We start from the raw sequence: 15,696 nt of genomic DNA, 5'->3' as shown, positions 1-15,696 counted from the left end.
GGGTCACCAGGTTGATCCCAGACATGAGGGGATTCGCCTATGAGGAGAGATTGAGTTTTCTGGAACTGCACTTGCTGAAATTTGAGAATGAGAGGAGATTTTGTCGAAAAATAAAATTATGAAAGGCATAGATAAGATGGAAGTAGGTAAGTTGTTTTCATTGGTGGGGGAGACCAGAACTACTCCCTTTCACACCGCCAAGTACGTGGGTTGAACCGTCCAATTTTGCGGGTCCATGGTGAGTAATCTGGTGGTGTAAAACATCCCAACCGGGCAGGGTGAGTAATAATTAACCGGGCTCTGACTCTTGGTGGGGGCCTGGCCCGAGTTCACTTGTTAATCACTCTGTGGCGGTGTGAATGGTCTACTTGATATACCAGGTACCATTAGTGCTGGCTTGCGTCAGTCTGGCAGATATATTTCGCTGCATGGCTGGTCACACTCTGACAGCCTTGGTGGCCCTGCCAACTAACTACACAGTTGTATGTCACAGCACGTCTAGCCATCAATACATCACTGCTGGAGGTGGGACCCCCCCCCTCCCCCTTAAAATCCCAGGTACCCGATGAACCAGGTAAATTAATGCTCCCCAAGTGCAGCATGCCTGGTAAATTTACCCTCTTCCTAGGAGGGTTGGCGGTATGAAAAGCCTCAACATTCAGGAGGGTAGTAAATTTAGGATGGAGAGGAAGGCAAACTGCTTTTTCTAGAGGGTGGTGAATCTGTAGAACTCGCTGTCTTTTGAAGGAGTGGAGATTACCTCAGTAAGTATACGCAAGACAAGATTGGATGGATTTTTACATAGGGGAATTCAAGGATATGGGGAAAAGGCAGGTAGATGGAGATGAGCATTTCATCAGATCAGCCATGATCTTACTGAATGGCTGAGTAGGCTTGACCCAGATACCCTACTCCTGCTCCTCTTTCTTGCGTTCTTCTGTTTACTAGCTCGCAATGTTTTTTGTGGGGGGTGGGTAGCTGGGCTAAATATGGGAAGAACACGTTTATCATGAATGGTCAGGCCCAAGGCCCCTGGTGTACAAATCCCTGAAGCTGCACCACAGGTAGATAAGATGGTCACAAAGGCATATAGGATACCTGCCTTCATTAGCTACAGCGCTATTTCTTCAGCTCAGATTAGTGGTGGTCTATAAGTTTGTTTTAGATGGTCTTGGCTGACTTGACAAAGACATATTACTGATAAATAATGTAAGAAGGTTGTAAATTTGATCACAAAAATTATTTCACTTTTCCCACCAAATAAAAATCTCTACTTCTCTAGCACCACCCCAAAAGGTAGTCCTGGGCTTGTTATATATAGGTGGTCCAGGGTAATGTCAGAGTCTGTGTTAAGAGAAAAAGTTGAGAAACACTGAGCATAGAATAAAAGTGTAGGCAGGTTTTGGTGGAAATATTTTGTTGTGGCCCAGTTGGAATATTATTTGTGGTCCTGGTCACCACACTACAAATAGGATGCACTTGCACTGGAAATGATGCTGCAGAAATGATTGGGAAGCTGCCTGCAATGGAAGGTTTCATTTAAGGCGACATTGAATAGGCTGAACTTGGTTTCCTCAGAGTAGAGAATATTGGGGGTGGGATGGAGAGATTCTGATACAGCTATACAGAATTATGAAGGGGCCATTGAACAATCTGTACAGAAACAGGCCCTTCGATCTTCTAGTCTGTACTGATCCATTTTTCTGTAGTCCCACTGATATGGATCCAGTCCATAGCCCTCTGTACCTCTCCTATCCATATACCTGTTGAAATTCTTAAATGTTTAAAATTGTTCCTGCATTCACTACTTCAACTGGCAGCTCATTTCACCCTCTCATTATTGTCTGTGTGAAGAAGCTCCCCCTTGTATTTCTCTAAACTTTTCCCTTTTCACCCTTAATCCATGTCCTCTGGTTTGTATTTCACTTACCCTCAGTGGGAAAAGCCTATCTACATTTACTCTCCCCATCTCCCTCATAATTTTGTAGACCTTTATCAAATCTCCCTTCAGTGCTCCAAGGAATGAAGTCCTAACCTCTTTAATCTTTCCCTGTAACTTGGTTCCTGAATTTCCAACAGCACCCTACTAAATCTACTCTTCATTATTTCCATCTTAATGATATCTCTCCTGTAGTTAGGTGACCAAAACTAGACACAATACTCAAAATTTGGCCTCACCAAAGTCTTTTACAACTTTACTATAATATCCCAACTCCTATACTCAATACTTTGATTTATGAAGGGCAATATGCCAAAAGCACTCTTTACAATGCTATTGACCTGTGATACCATTTCAGGGAATTGTGTATCTGTGTATTCTCGGATCACTCTGTTCTACCTCACTCTACAGTTCCTTGCCATTTATCGTATGTGCCCTTTCTTGGTTTGTCTTTGCAAAATGCAACACCTCACACTTGTTTGCATTAAATTCCATATGCCATTTATCAGCCCATTTTTTTTCCCATCTGGTCCAGATCCTCTGCAAGATTTGAAAACCTTTTTCGCTGTCAATAATGCGTCCTGTCTTTGTCTCATCTGCAAACTTGCTGATCCATTATACTATATTATCCAGATCATTGATATAGATGACAAACAACAATGGTCCCATCACTGATCCCTGAGGCATGCCACTAGTTGTAGACCTCCAGTCTGAGAAGCAGTCATCTCTCTGGCTTCTTCCGTGCAGCCACCAGTTTACTAACTCACCGTGAATACCGAGCATCTGAGCCTCCCTCTCTAACCTTCCATGTTGGTCTTCGTCAACGGCCTAACTAAAGTCCATATAGATGACATTCACAGCCTTTGCTTCATCAACTTGACTGGTAACCTTTTAAGATTTTTTAAACAGAGTCTACCACATGCAAAGCCATGTTGACTATCCCTAATCAGTCCCAAACTATCTAAATACTTGTACATCCTATCTCTTAGAACACTTTCCAATAATTTACCTACTACTAATGTCAGGCTCACCAGCCTGTAATTTCCTGGGTTACTTCTGAGGCCTTTTTTTTTAAATAATGGAAGAGCTACCCTCCAATCCTCTTGCACCACATCTATGACATTATAATTATTTCTGCCAGAGCCCCTGCAATTTCTATACTAGCCTCCCTTAAGGTCTGAGGGAATATCTTGTCAGGCACTTGGGATTTATGCATCCCTATTTGCTTTAAGTTAGCAGGCACCTTCTCTTTATAGGTTCCATTACCTCACTGTTTGTTTTCCTTACATCTTTAGACTCTGTGCCAGTTTCCTGAGTAAATACTGATGCAAAAAAAAAAATCATTTAATATCTCCCCCCATCTCTTATGGCTCCATACAAAGCCAACCAATCTGATCCTCAAGTAGGCCAATTTTATCCCTTACTATTCTTTTGCTCTTAGGATTTTACTTTACAGTGTCTTCCAAAGCAACCATGTCTTACCCTTCCTGATTTCTTCCTTGAATTCATGCATATTTTTTTGGGTACTTCTAAAGTACCCCATTTGCTCCTTGTTGCCTATACCTGCTATACACCTTCCGGACCAAATCCCCAATATCTCTCAAAAACCAAGATTCCCTGTGCCTGTTAACTTTGCCTTTTATCCATATAATTGGCCTAACTCAAGAATTCAGAATCTCAACTCAAGGCCCAGACCTACCCTTCTCCATAATTAATTTGAAACTAATGGCATTATGATCACTGGATCCAAAATTGTCCCCTAAACATCTGTCACCTGTCTGCTCACGTTCCCTAATAGGAAATCCAGTGTTGCACTCTAGTTGGTATCTCTGTATTGATTTAGAAAAATTTTCTGAACACCTTTGACAAACTCCAAGCCATCCAGCCCTTTTACAGTATGGGAGTCCCAGTCAATATGTGGAAAATTAAATCTCTATCACAGCCTTGTGTTTCCTGCAGCTGTCTGCTAGGTGTCTACAGATTTGCCCCTCCAATTCTCGTTGACTATTGGGCAGTCTATAATATAACTGTGTGAGTGTTGTCATCCCTTTCCCATTCCTCAGCTCCATCCACATATAGTGGATGAGCCCTCTGGTCTGTCTTGCCTGAGCACACCTGTGATATGTTCCCTGACGAGAATGCCCCCATGTTCTATCTCATCTAAATCAATGGAAGTGTGGAACATTGAGCTACCAGTCCTGCCCCTCCTACAAACCAAGTTCCACTAATGGCGACAATATCGTAATTCTACGCGCCAATCCACGCTTTAAGTTTGTCTGCCGTTCCTACAATACTCCCTTGCATTGAAGTAGATGCACCTGACATTTCCACCTTTTGACTTCTAACGGTGCATGCAACTTTAACATAATCTTTTCCCTCCTCCACTTCTCTATTTGCTCTGGCCCTCTGGTTCCCCTCCCCCTACAAATCGAGTTTAAACCCACTGGAGCAGCACTAGCAAACCTGCCCACAAGGATATTAGTCCCCTTCCAGTTCAGATGCAAACCACTTGTTGGAACATTTTATTTTCAATAAAACTTTTTGACTCAAGTATTTTCAATAATATCCCCAAAAACTACAACAATACACGAGTGCTGGAGGAACTCAGCAGATCATGCGGCAGCCATAAATATACATTATGCAGCTGATGTTTAGGGCATGAAGAATGCCAGCGATCAGGCAAATGCCCAAATAAGAAGGGGCAGAGAGAGGAGCACAGGCTTACAGGTGGTGGATGAATGCAGGTGGAAAAGGGTGCAAAAACTCAGATTTCTATTTCATTCCGATTTGTAATTACTGTATATTTTGGTGAATAAATTGAATGACCTATGTTACCCCCCACCCCCAACCTGTTTAATGGTATATCTGGCGTATAAGTCGACCCCACCCCCAACCTGTTTAATGGTATATCTGGCGTATAAGTCGACCCCCCCCCCCCTCCAAAATTGCAATGCCTGAGATACTGGGTGCTGACCAGTGTACAAGTCAATCTCCAACAATCGGGATGATTGAGCTGCTGGGTGTTGGCTGGAGGTGATTGCTATTATAGAGGCTCCATTGAAACATTGAAAGTATCAAGTGAGTTTTAAATTCAAAATGATAAGAATGGCCAAGAAAACCAACAACTGCTGCTACAAGAAAATTTAATGTCTATGAGAAGTTGGGAAGAGATCGGAGGAAGAAAGAAGAGACTTAAGAAAAAGACAGTACAACTCCAGTTAATGAAAATGGTCGGGATCGGGCCTATTCGGATAAACAGTTTTTTGGAGAATTGGTCATTTTTAAAAAATAGCCCAGTCACAAAAGTAAATCACTTGTAACAGTGTTTTAATAAGAAGAAACAACAAGGTAAGGCTTTTTAAGTGATAAAATAATATTTAATTCTCACCAAAAAAAAAGCTGGTCGCACTGATCACTGACATCTCCCCACCAAGGCCCCGCTTGTGCTAGAAGCCTGAGGGTCCCACTCCTGCCCGGGAGCACAAGGTCTGCTGCAGCTGTTGCCAGGACCCTGAGGTTCTTGGTCAGTTTGGCTCTGAAAAATTTCAGATAAATGAGGATTCCTGATTTATTTCAGATAACTGTGGATTTTGGATAATCGCAGTTGTACTGTACCAAAATAGCAATGCGCTATGAGAAGAGGAATCACTTGTTGGCGAGAGCTGGAAAATCATGTTTCAGCGTGGGTACGTGAACAGAGGCAAGATTGCTACATAGTCATCCGAAATAAAATAAGAATATTTGCACTGCAGTGAGCAAAGTTGTCCCAGAACTCAGTAAAGATTTTGAAGCTACAATAGGCTTTCATGAACAGGAAAAATCTGGTATTACAACAAAAACAAAAATTGGTCAGAAACTACCAAAAGATCTTGATCATAAAGTTGCAAGTTTTCACCAGTTTATCAAATGGAACCAGCAGAAACACAAGTTTTCATTGGTAAATATTGGAAACATGGACAAAACCCCCATGAATTTTGACATGTTGGGCAATAGAACAGTGTTAAAACTGCAAACCTGAAGTACGGGCCATGAAAGGACCAAGTTTACCTTGGGGGTTTATCGTCCATGGCTGATGGGACAAAGTTAAAACCCGTGGTAATCTTCAAATACAAATTTAAACCTAAAATAAAATTTCCTGAAGGTATTTTTGTATATTTTCATGAAAAAGGATGGCTGAAAGTATTCTAAAACTATGGATAGAAAATGTGTGGAACAGGTGGCTTGGTGGTTTATGCAAGGAACGGAGTTTGTTGGTCTGGGATATGTTTTGTAGCCACTTAACTGAGAACATAAAAGTAGTTTAGCACTAAATAATATTTGGCGGTTATCCCGGGTGGTTTGATGTCTATATTGCAACCTCTCTATTTGCTTGAACAAGCTATTCAAGGTCCATGTGCGCGAGGAATGGAATACATGGATGTTGAGTGCAGAAAAGTTATTTACAAAAGGCGGAGCAATGCGTGGTGCATCACGTGCATCACGTATTATGTGATTTCATGTTCAAGACATGGGACAAAGTTCAAGAGAGACTGTGATAAAATTGTTTAAAAAGTGCAGTTTGTCTAGTGCAATTGATGGCACGGAAGATGATTTATTATGGATGGGACACATGATGAAGGTGAAGCTGCCTCATCAAATACAGCCTGGGACCTGTATGATGACTGTTCAAACAGTGAGTATATGGATGTGCTTGTGTGATCTTTGCTTCAGACGACGACATCAATAGTGACTTTGAAGGGTTCTAAATGTGTTGTTTTCAATCAGTGGTGATTATGAAAGGTTCTAACCCAATAAAAAAAATTCAATGCATATCTGTTGTCATGGTTTTGTTTTTTAAGGGTCGACTTAGATGCTGAATTGGTTTTCCAAGGGTCGACATATACCGAATTGGCATGGGGCAGTTTTTGAGCTGAATTTAAGTTTTCAAAACGTGTATCTAGTGTATAAGTCCACCTACCATTTATGAGAGATTTTTTAGGGTTTCACGGCTCGACTTGTACTGAATTATATAGAACTAAAGGGGGTTTCATTTGGTCCAAGCTGTCTTTCACTTTTCTCCTCCTAGTTTTCATTATAATCACCATATCAAATTCTAGTATAAGGTTGTACTTCTTTCTGGTGCTCTGTGGTCCAGTAGTTCCCATGGTCCCAGCACATTTGAATCTGCCACCATTAGTACAAAATCCTTACAGCGTGTGATTCAAACCCCAGTCCCAATCCCTTGCGCTGTAAAGCTTTAATTGCCGCTGTTAGTACAAACTTTTTACAAACATCGCAGTACTCGGAACTCCGGTTTACCTCCCCACAGTATTCTGTTTCAAGCTTTAATATGTTTACATGGGGGGGGGGGGTCAATTTCTGTTTTCTGGCATTTTTCGTGGTTCGGTGGATTCATGAGATACAACCTGTATTTAAATTTAAATATAGGCATGCAGCATAATAACATGTAGTATGTTTTGAATAATGGAAGGAAACTGGAGCCCCTGAGGAAAACTCATGCAAACACAGGGAAAACATTCAAACTTACAGTGCGGTATTTGAATCCCGATCGTTCTGTTGTGCTAACCACTACACCAACCATATGCCCTTCACTTGTAGTTTTTGTTTCCACTTACCATCCTCTTAGCCATCTTCACCCTGTTTTAACTCATCTTGCTCTATCTGACCCCATTCTTTATTGCTTCTCTTTCCCTCTGTCTTGAAATTAACTGCTTTTCTCTCAACTCCATCCCATTTATATGTCATCCTTCACACCTCCCTGATTAATAGCCAACTGGCCCCTGTTTAACCTCTCCCACATTGTCCCCTTTATACTGGCTATCTCTGTATTCTGATCTGATTCCTTTTCCCTCCATTGTCGTTCAACCTGCTGAGTTCTTTCTGTTCTCATCAAACTCTTCCATAGCCATCTTCCTCCTATTACCTCCTAGCTTTTTACTATTTCTTCCCCCTCACCTAATTCAGATATCACATGTCAACCTGTGGTGCTCCCCCTCTTCCCCCTCTTTTATTCAGCCTTCTGCCCTTTTTTTTTATTACTGATGAAGGGCTTCAACTGTTGCCTTCCATTGGATGTCAACCAGGTCTTGATTAATGACAAAACTACTTACCTTTCATTATTGATGAAGATGTGAGGAGAATGCCCCTTCTCAAAATTCTGCTTCGTTTTTTGGCCACTGAAGAGGGTGCATAGCCCTAAAAAAGATACCCAAGTCTGCACCATCGAAATGTTGCATGGAAATGTTGATAATGTTATCAGAATGGGAAGGCAATATGATACTGCCAGTTCACTTAGTGTGTGAATTTGTTTATCAAGGTATACTTTCTTTTCTTGCCAACTTGTCTATTGAAATAGTTGTAACATTATTTGCTTGTACTACCTAATTCAGTATTTAATTTAGAGAATTACAAAATTTGAAGTCCATTTTGGCTAATGTGTAGTTTGATGGGCATTTTAAAATTAAAAATGAATGTTAATATTTTGCAGTCATGACAGGTGTTTGCTTTCACCTTGTAATCCTTTTTTTGTGTCCATCTAATGTTGAAGTTACTGTATTTTCCATGTTTGAAGTGGAGTAGACATTTGGTATGGCACACTTCATGTGGCAGTTGTTGGTTTATCTAAGAATGCAAGTATGTACATCCACAACCTGAATTTTGAGCTGATCTGATTATGTACCGTAACCGCAGCCACACCATAGTATGTCATTGAGCGATCATGCAAAAGAAAATTGTTAAATTGCCAAGTCTCCTTTCCATTGAGAGAAATATTGAACGTGAATTTCTGAATGGAGATAGGGTCATAAATTTTTTAACATGTCCTTTGCAGGTTGGTTGCATGTAATATAATGAATATATAGCAAAAACTACTTTTGAAATGGTATTTGCTAATAATTATACATGAGCACTGTATTTGAAGGAAAAATATGCAAAATTCTTGAGCCCAAAAACCATTGAGAAGTCTGTATAGCTGCTTTCAGGTGCAACGGGGGATTCTTGGAGCTGGATATTATACCTCCAGGAGAAGGGTTAGGTAGGTATACCTCCTGGCCGGGTTCTCCACTTTTCAGGTGGCCACCCAACAGCCGCATCGGTGTACAATAGGCTGCTTTATAGTCGGGTATTGTGACCACCTGAAAGTGGCTTATGCATTTATCAAAGTTATACAGTATGAATATCAAATGCTGCGGAGCAATTGAAGAAGCAAAATGTTTTGGAAATGTTTAAATCAACTGGTAGATGCTGAGAAGATTGGTTTATTTGCAGTGCATCTCTATGTTCCTGATTGAAAATGTTCTGGTTTTTGGCAGTTTGCTTGGGTCTTTCTGAAAGCAAAGGGTTCTTGGTCATTACAGACTTGGCATCTAAGATGTCAAATTGCGTGTTTCAGCAAATAAAACATTGAAGCTAAGGGATGGCTTTTGCAATTTACATGTGCGAAGAATCAATTTGAGGTGGATTTAGGCAAGTGGAGATGCTTCTACACCAGATCAGAGTTGATTTTGTTCCACAAAGCTTAATTCAAGCTTATTAATATTTGAACGGTTATCTAATCACTTTGACAGACTGAAGGGATGTCTTGGAGACAACATTTGTCAAATTGTATGAAAAATCTTACTTTTGCAGTTTAGCTCAGTTTGGAGCCATTTGAATCCAGGTCCAATATTTGTAATACAAAAATGGTGTTTCATATTTGTAGTTCCCATCTTTTGGATAAGCTATTAACCATGGCCTCTCTATCTTTTTGAGGTGTGATATTTCATGTTGAGTTTTGTCCCATCAAAAATGGATCTGTCTGTCTCTTTCTAGCCAGCTTTGGGAAGGATAAAATTTTATATCACTGCATTTGTGTAAGTACCTGAGAACGCTATATCCAATGAATATTGAAGATGTGCCTTTATGCAATTACTATGAGTGCAGTGTTGGCAATTGACCGTTGTACTAGCTTTTGATTTGAATATTACTTTTACTAGGATCCCGATTTATTACATCTTCAAAATGTTTGCTCAGAAGGAAGCATTCTAAAGTGTAGAGCTAATCAAATATTCTGGTGCGTGAATTAATTTTTTATAAACATTATAGTTAGCTGATATGCAGTGTTTATTCAACATTGAGAATGATAGATAATTAGAAACATGTTCATGTTGCTGAATAATTTACATTCGAGTTAGTTAATCTTTTGTCCAGGATGGATCTGTTTTTCCTTTTGAAGACCATATTTATTTTGGTGATCTCACTTCAGAAGTGGGGAAGAATGGACAAAGAAACCATGACCAGATTGTGCATTTCTAAAGATTTGTGGAACTTCAGATGTTAGTAATGTATGGTAGACCATGAGCACTTAAAATACAGTAAACCCCCTGTCATCAGGAATTCAAGCAACTGGCAAATAAAAAAGAATGTGTTTAAAATTGGCACGTCTCATTGTTCTGGTTGCTTGAGATTGTGTGTTCACCAATCATGCAACATGCAATCTCAAGCAACCAGAAAATTCACTTCTCTGGCATCTACCAATCACCAAAGGTGCTGGACACTGGGTTTTTTTTTTACTGTAATCAGTGTTCCTTCATTGGGGAGTCTGAGGGATGACTCAATGGAAAGGCCAAAATATGTTGAGAAGATGACTGCTTGGTTAACCAAGTGGTGACCTGCTTCATAAATGCAATTCTGTATCTGACATGGATTTAGATGCATGGTATTTTGGAAAGTAGTGGTCCTTTGTAATTTGTATTACAAATATTGGACCTGGATTCAAATGGCTCCAAACTGCAAAAGTAAGATTTTTCATTGTCTGAGCTGATTATCAAGCATCCATTTACACTTGTCTTTTTATTCTCCTCTCATCAACTCATTTGTATACTAGCTCAATTTAGTGTCCAATAAACCAACCAATCTACATATCCTTTGAGTATGGAGGGAATTCTATGCAGTCACAGGTACAATGTGCTAACATTGCAGTTTTAGAAGTCAGGATTAAATTAGAATTGTGGCATTGAGGCAACAACTCTATCTCTGTTGCCCAAGTACCTGGAAAGGACAACTTTGAGTTGCAGTTGTGTCCATTATGTTTTGTAAATTAACTTGTAAAATATTCCAGTTTTTCCAAATTTTTGGTTATGCCTGGAGAGCATTTTGAAGGGCATAGCTGACATAGAAGAATGAGGAATAATTGCAATTTTTTTATGTTAACGATTTAATTGTCAGTGAAGGATTACCTTCTTGAAGAATGGATTTCTTGTAGCATGTTTTTGTTACTCATGGTTGGTTATTAGGGTTCTTAACAGATCTCTGAGGGGGTCATGATTGGAACTTTACCTTTTGGGACAGTGGGTCTTGCTTATTACAATTTCTAAATGTTAAAATTAACTTTAGGCCTTTCCATAAAAATGTTTATTTTTGCTTAATACCTGAAGTTTGAAATTAAATTGATTGTATCCATCTAAAAAATCCAGCTGATCCAAAAGGTTTTCCCAAGCTATCCTTTTGAGCCATATTCTAGGGAGTTATTTACAAATTGAGGTCTTCCTATTCTATATATCCTGGACCACATCTTGTTAAGAAAAATTATATTTTGTAGCTGTTTCCCTCTTGTTCTGCCCTATGGCTGACTGCCTGCCTCTTTCTCCCCCCCCCCCCAAAAGAAAATAAGGTTTAAAAACCAAGAAACTTGATTTTTGTATAATTCATGGCTTAAAGAAGTTTAACCAAATAGCTTGACATGTGCATTATACTTGAAGATTATTGCATTTTACAGTTGCCTGTTGTAATTTGATTAAAAAAATATTCACACAGCATTATATATTATTAACACTTAAATTTTTCTTCAACAGCCTCCAGAAATAGATGTGTTGGTTGGAAAGGATCGTCAGAGTTTCTTCACTAATGGCTTGATCCTGGGAGGAAGGAAATGCTCTGTTATCAGAGATGGCCTGTTTGTTGATGGTGACAGCACAATGGACATCAGGACAAAGAGCCAAACTGGAGAACCAACGTACAATGTTTCTGTAGGCAGAGCTGGCAAAAGTAAGTGGTGCAGATCTGATAAATTTGGATCGTCCTGTGGTTGAATACTGAACCTCAAGGGATTTAGATTAATGATTTTTAAACTTTCTTTTGGATGATGTCGAATGTGATTAATATTCAAGATTTGTTTACTGTCACGTAATGGTGCAGAACGTGTAATTGCCTTCTCCCTGCCAAAAGGCAGACATTAGCCATTAGTGTTGCTTGGTGCTGTTTACCTAAGAGAGAAAGAGAAGCAAAAAGTCCTCTGAACCATGGGTTCACCTCCAGCGCTCCTTCAACCTCTGCAGTTGCACAGACACCTGTTCAATCAATTGGTAAGCCATGCTCCAGGTCCAAACCGCCAACACGAGCAGGAAGCCTTCAGTGCCAAAGGCCATTCGAGAGACCTTCTTGTTGTCAGCACCTCTCGAATTCTGGCTTTGGTACCTGGTTTCCATGAGCCAGTTTTCAGTCCATGTTGGTCCCCTGGCTGCAAGTCGCCCTCATCCTGTTTGTGTCTCTCAACTGCTGATTCCCTTGCGGGTTCACTGCAGTGGTCAACTTCCCTATCGGGTCGTCTTCTTAATGAGATTGTTCTCCCAATTTCTAGTGCACTGCAACTGTTTTGCTGCCTTCTTGGCTGCTGCCAAGCACAGGCACTCCTGTGTTGGGCATGGTTGTAGGAATTTACTTGCAAGCACTGTCAGTTTCTTTAACAAAGCCACCAGTATTAGAACAAGATGATCGAACCCCTCAGAGCAGTGCTGTGTCCCCATCTCCTGCACTCCCAGGTCTGCGGCAGTGCTGCTATTTTTTAATTTATGTAAAAGAATAGTGATATAAAGTACGAGAGAAAACTTTCTAATTCCACTGTTAATAAAAATTTCGGCCTAGTTTGGCTTCTTAAAACTAAACCAAAACTGCTGATCGATCATGTTTTGCATGCTATCATGGACTATTTTTTTTTTTAATTGTCCACAAAGATGTGGAGTACACAGTCAGTCCTTTTCATCTTCTGTTGGAAGGAAGAACATACTTTGAGGAATTGAAGTCTGAAATTGAGGTAGTTTGTCATTTAAAGCAAGTCCTGAATGCAGTGTCTGCAGCTTAGCAAGCAGGTTATTTGCATTGAATTAGTGTCAGTAGAGGGTAAACTATTGGAGAGAATTATTGCAGTTAATATTTACAAGCATTTATTAGGCCTAATCTTATTAGGGATGGCTTTGTGAGGGAGGTCGTGCTTCACGAAGCTACTTGCATTTTTTCAAGTGGGGGGGGGGGGACACAAAAGAAATTGAAGGTAGAGCAATGGATGGGGTGTAAAGCGTTTGAAAAGGTTCCCTTTGGAAAGTCACGAGATCTATGGAAATTGGACTGAATAGATTCTGAATTGGTTGTGTACAAAAGGTAGAGGGTGGTGGGAGAAGGAGCATATTCTGCCTGGAGGTTGGTGAATTTATAGGGGTTTGTTCTGGGATCCTGCTTTGTGTATATATAAATGACTTTAAGAGTGGGGTGAGTCAATAAATTTGCGGATGATAAGGTTGGAAATTGTGGATGGTGTAGAAGGTTGTAGTAGGTTACTGCAGGATATAGACAGGGTGCAGAATTAGAGAAGGGCCAGATGGAGTTCAATCTGGAAAAGTGTGATGTGATGCACTTTGGAACATCGAATTTGAAGGCAGAGTAATGGTGAATGGCAGGATTTTTAGTGTGGATGAACAGGGGATTTTAGGGTCTGTCCACTAGATCCTTCAAGGCTGCTGTGCAAGTAGATAGTTAAGGCAGATGTTACAATGACCTTAGTTGGAGGATTGAGTGCAAAAGCCATGAGGTAATGTTGCAGCTCTATAAAACTCTGCTTAGACCACACGTGTTTGTCTGTCCCATTGCATTGTGTTCCATTCTGGTCACCTGATTATATGAAGGATGTTGGAGATAGAGGAGATGTTGCCTGGATTAGAAATAGTGCCTTTTGAGGAAAAGTTGAGCAAGCGAGGGCTTTTCTCTTTGGAGTGAAGAAGGATGAGATGCAACTTAGAGGTGTATTAGATTATGCGTGGCATAGATAGGGTGGGCAGCCAGCACCTTTTACCCAGAGTGGCAATGGGCAATACCAGAAAACATTTGCTTGAGGTGAGTGGAAGATGTTATGGGGAGATGTTGGAGGTAGTATTTTTAAAAAATACAGGATTGTGGGTACTGGAATGCACTTCTGGACGTGGTAGTAGAGGCTGGTACAATAGCAACCTTTAAAAGACTTGGATATGGAAATTGGATGTAAAAAAAAACAGCCATGGGCTGAGGTGGGGGGGTGGGGGGAGGAAAGGTTTAGATTGGTGTGGACTTGGTTTATATAGATTGGCTGTCTACGATTTGGAAGTCAGTTTGATTTAGACGTGTTACTTTTATGAATAGAATATTTACCAGATTATCTCCTAAATGCTGATGTTGTGAATGTACAGTTTACTTGGAAGCTTGAATATTATGGGATGCAGATCTTCATTATAGCCATTGTGATATTTCTCCTAATTTGCTGACTTGTCTTGGAAATAGTAATTTCTTGATGGAATAAGAGGTGATTTGAATACACAAACCTGTGGTGAAAATCATTTAAGCAGCAGGCCCTTAAAGTTGAGGAATTTTAAAAATAGTTTGGATAATTGCGTTAAGTCATGGAGGATGTACAAGGAACGTAATGAGGGCTTTGGAGCTTTGACTTGGTTTCAAGATTTTAGCTGATGTGTTGTCCTTTTGTAACTGCAGGTTGATACTTCATTTTCATCACTAGTTGGTCCCATTGTGTTCTGCATTATTAAAATGTGAGGAATCTGGTGTTGATTGCTTATCATTTTTTTGGTTGTTAACTAATTTTCACAAAGAAATGTCTCATCTAGCCAGAACAGATGAATGTTTGCTTCCTAGTTGTAGATTCTCCATGGAAAGGGAACCTTTTCGCTTGTTGGTCCTTAATTTATTTTTGTCTCAGTGAGATTCATTCAGGTGAGCCATTCTTTCTCAGTCTTTCTATAATGCACAATCCTTGTCTAAGTGGATGGAATGAATTTGTACTGCACCCCCTCACCCTACCTTTTTAGCCGTAAATCCTACTTCAGAAGTAGTTTCAACTAAGCGTTTTGAATCTCAGTAGAGTCACACCAAAAAGGAGCTTACCTCCAATGTTTTTTTCCTCATTGCATTGGGTGGGACAATATTTATTTCAGTGTTATCAAAAGTGATTACTGTATATTTCTACATACAAATGGAATCTTGAAGCCCTCAAAAAGAACTCAAAAATAGGGGGCGGAGGGTCAACATACCACAAAAAATTAGACCTTAAATTCAGTTTAAAAAAAAACTGCCCAACACGATTGGGTATTTAAGTTGACCCTTGAAACACCGAAAAAAATCCCAATCTACAACAAATTTTCGTGCTACCAATATATTAGAAAGAACTTTTTATTGAAAAACAATACTATACTTTAACTTAAAACCCATGCTTCATACTTTTGTCATTTGGCTGGAGGCTCCAGGATAACAAACACCCTCAGGCAACGCCCAACAGGTCAGTCATCACGATTTGGTGGGGGGGGGGGAGGGTCGACTTGTACACCGATATATGATAAAGCCATGAAAATGAGGACACGACTTATCTGAAGATCTACAGTAGGCATCCAATGCCATGCACTCTCGAGAATAACTTCACTGGAAATGAAGCCTTGACGTTGACCAGCAGTTCCAGCTGTCTTTTT

At 40.1% G+C, this 15,696-nt stretch overlaps 1 protein-coding gene across 4 annotated transcripts in view; it reads left to right on the top strand.

The window, feature by feature from the left end:
- LOC138742690 (profilin-2-like) overlaps positions 1-15,696 on the top strand; it is a 54,199-nt gene that overhangs the window by 21,224 nt on the left and 17,279 nt on the right. For 3 of the 4 annotated variants that reach the window (XM_069897427.1, XM_069897430.1, XM_069897429.1), the window contains exon 2: positions 11,770-11,962. In XM_069897427.1, the coding sequence (XP_069753528.1) occupies positions 11,770-11,962 (193 nt within the window). Of the gene's footprint in view, positions 1-6,526; positions 6,612-11,769; positions 11,963-15,696 lie in introns of those variants that run through there. The other variant, XM_069897426.1, reaches the window with a different exon arrangement.

This window comes from Narcine bancroftii, chromosome 9 (genome assembly GCF_036971445.1).
Source record: "Narcine bancroftii isolate sNarBan1 chromosome 9, sNarBan1.hap1, whole genome shotgun sequence".
NCBI lineage: Eukaryota > Metazoa > Chordata > Chondrichthyes > Torpediniformes > Narcinidae > Narcine > Narcine bancroftii.
The sequence above is the reverse complement of the archived record's forward strand: the minus strand, read 5'-3'. Positions and strand labels throughout refer to the sequence as shown.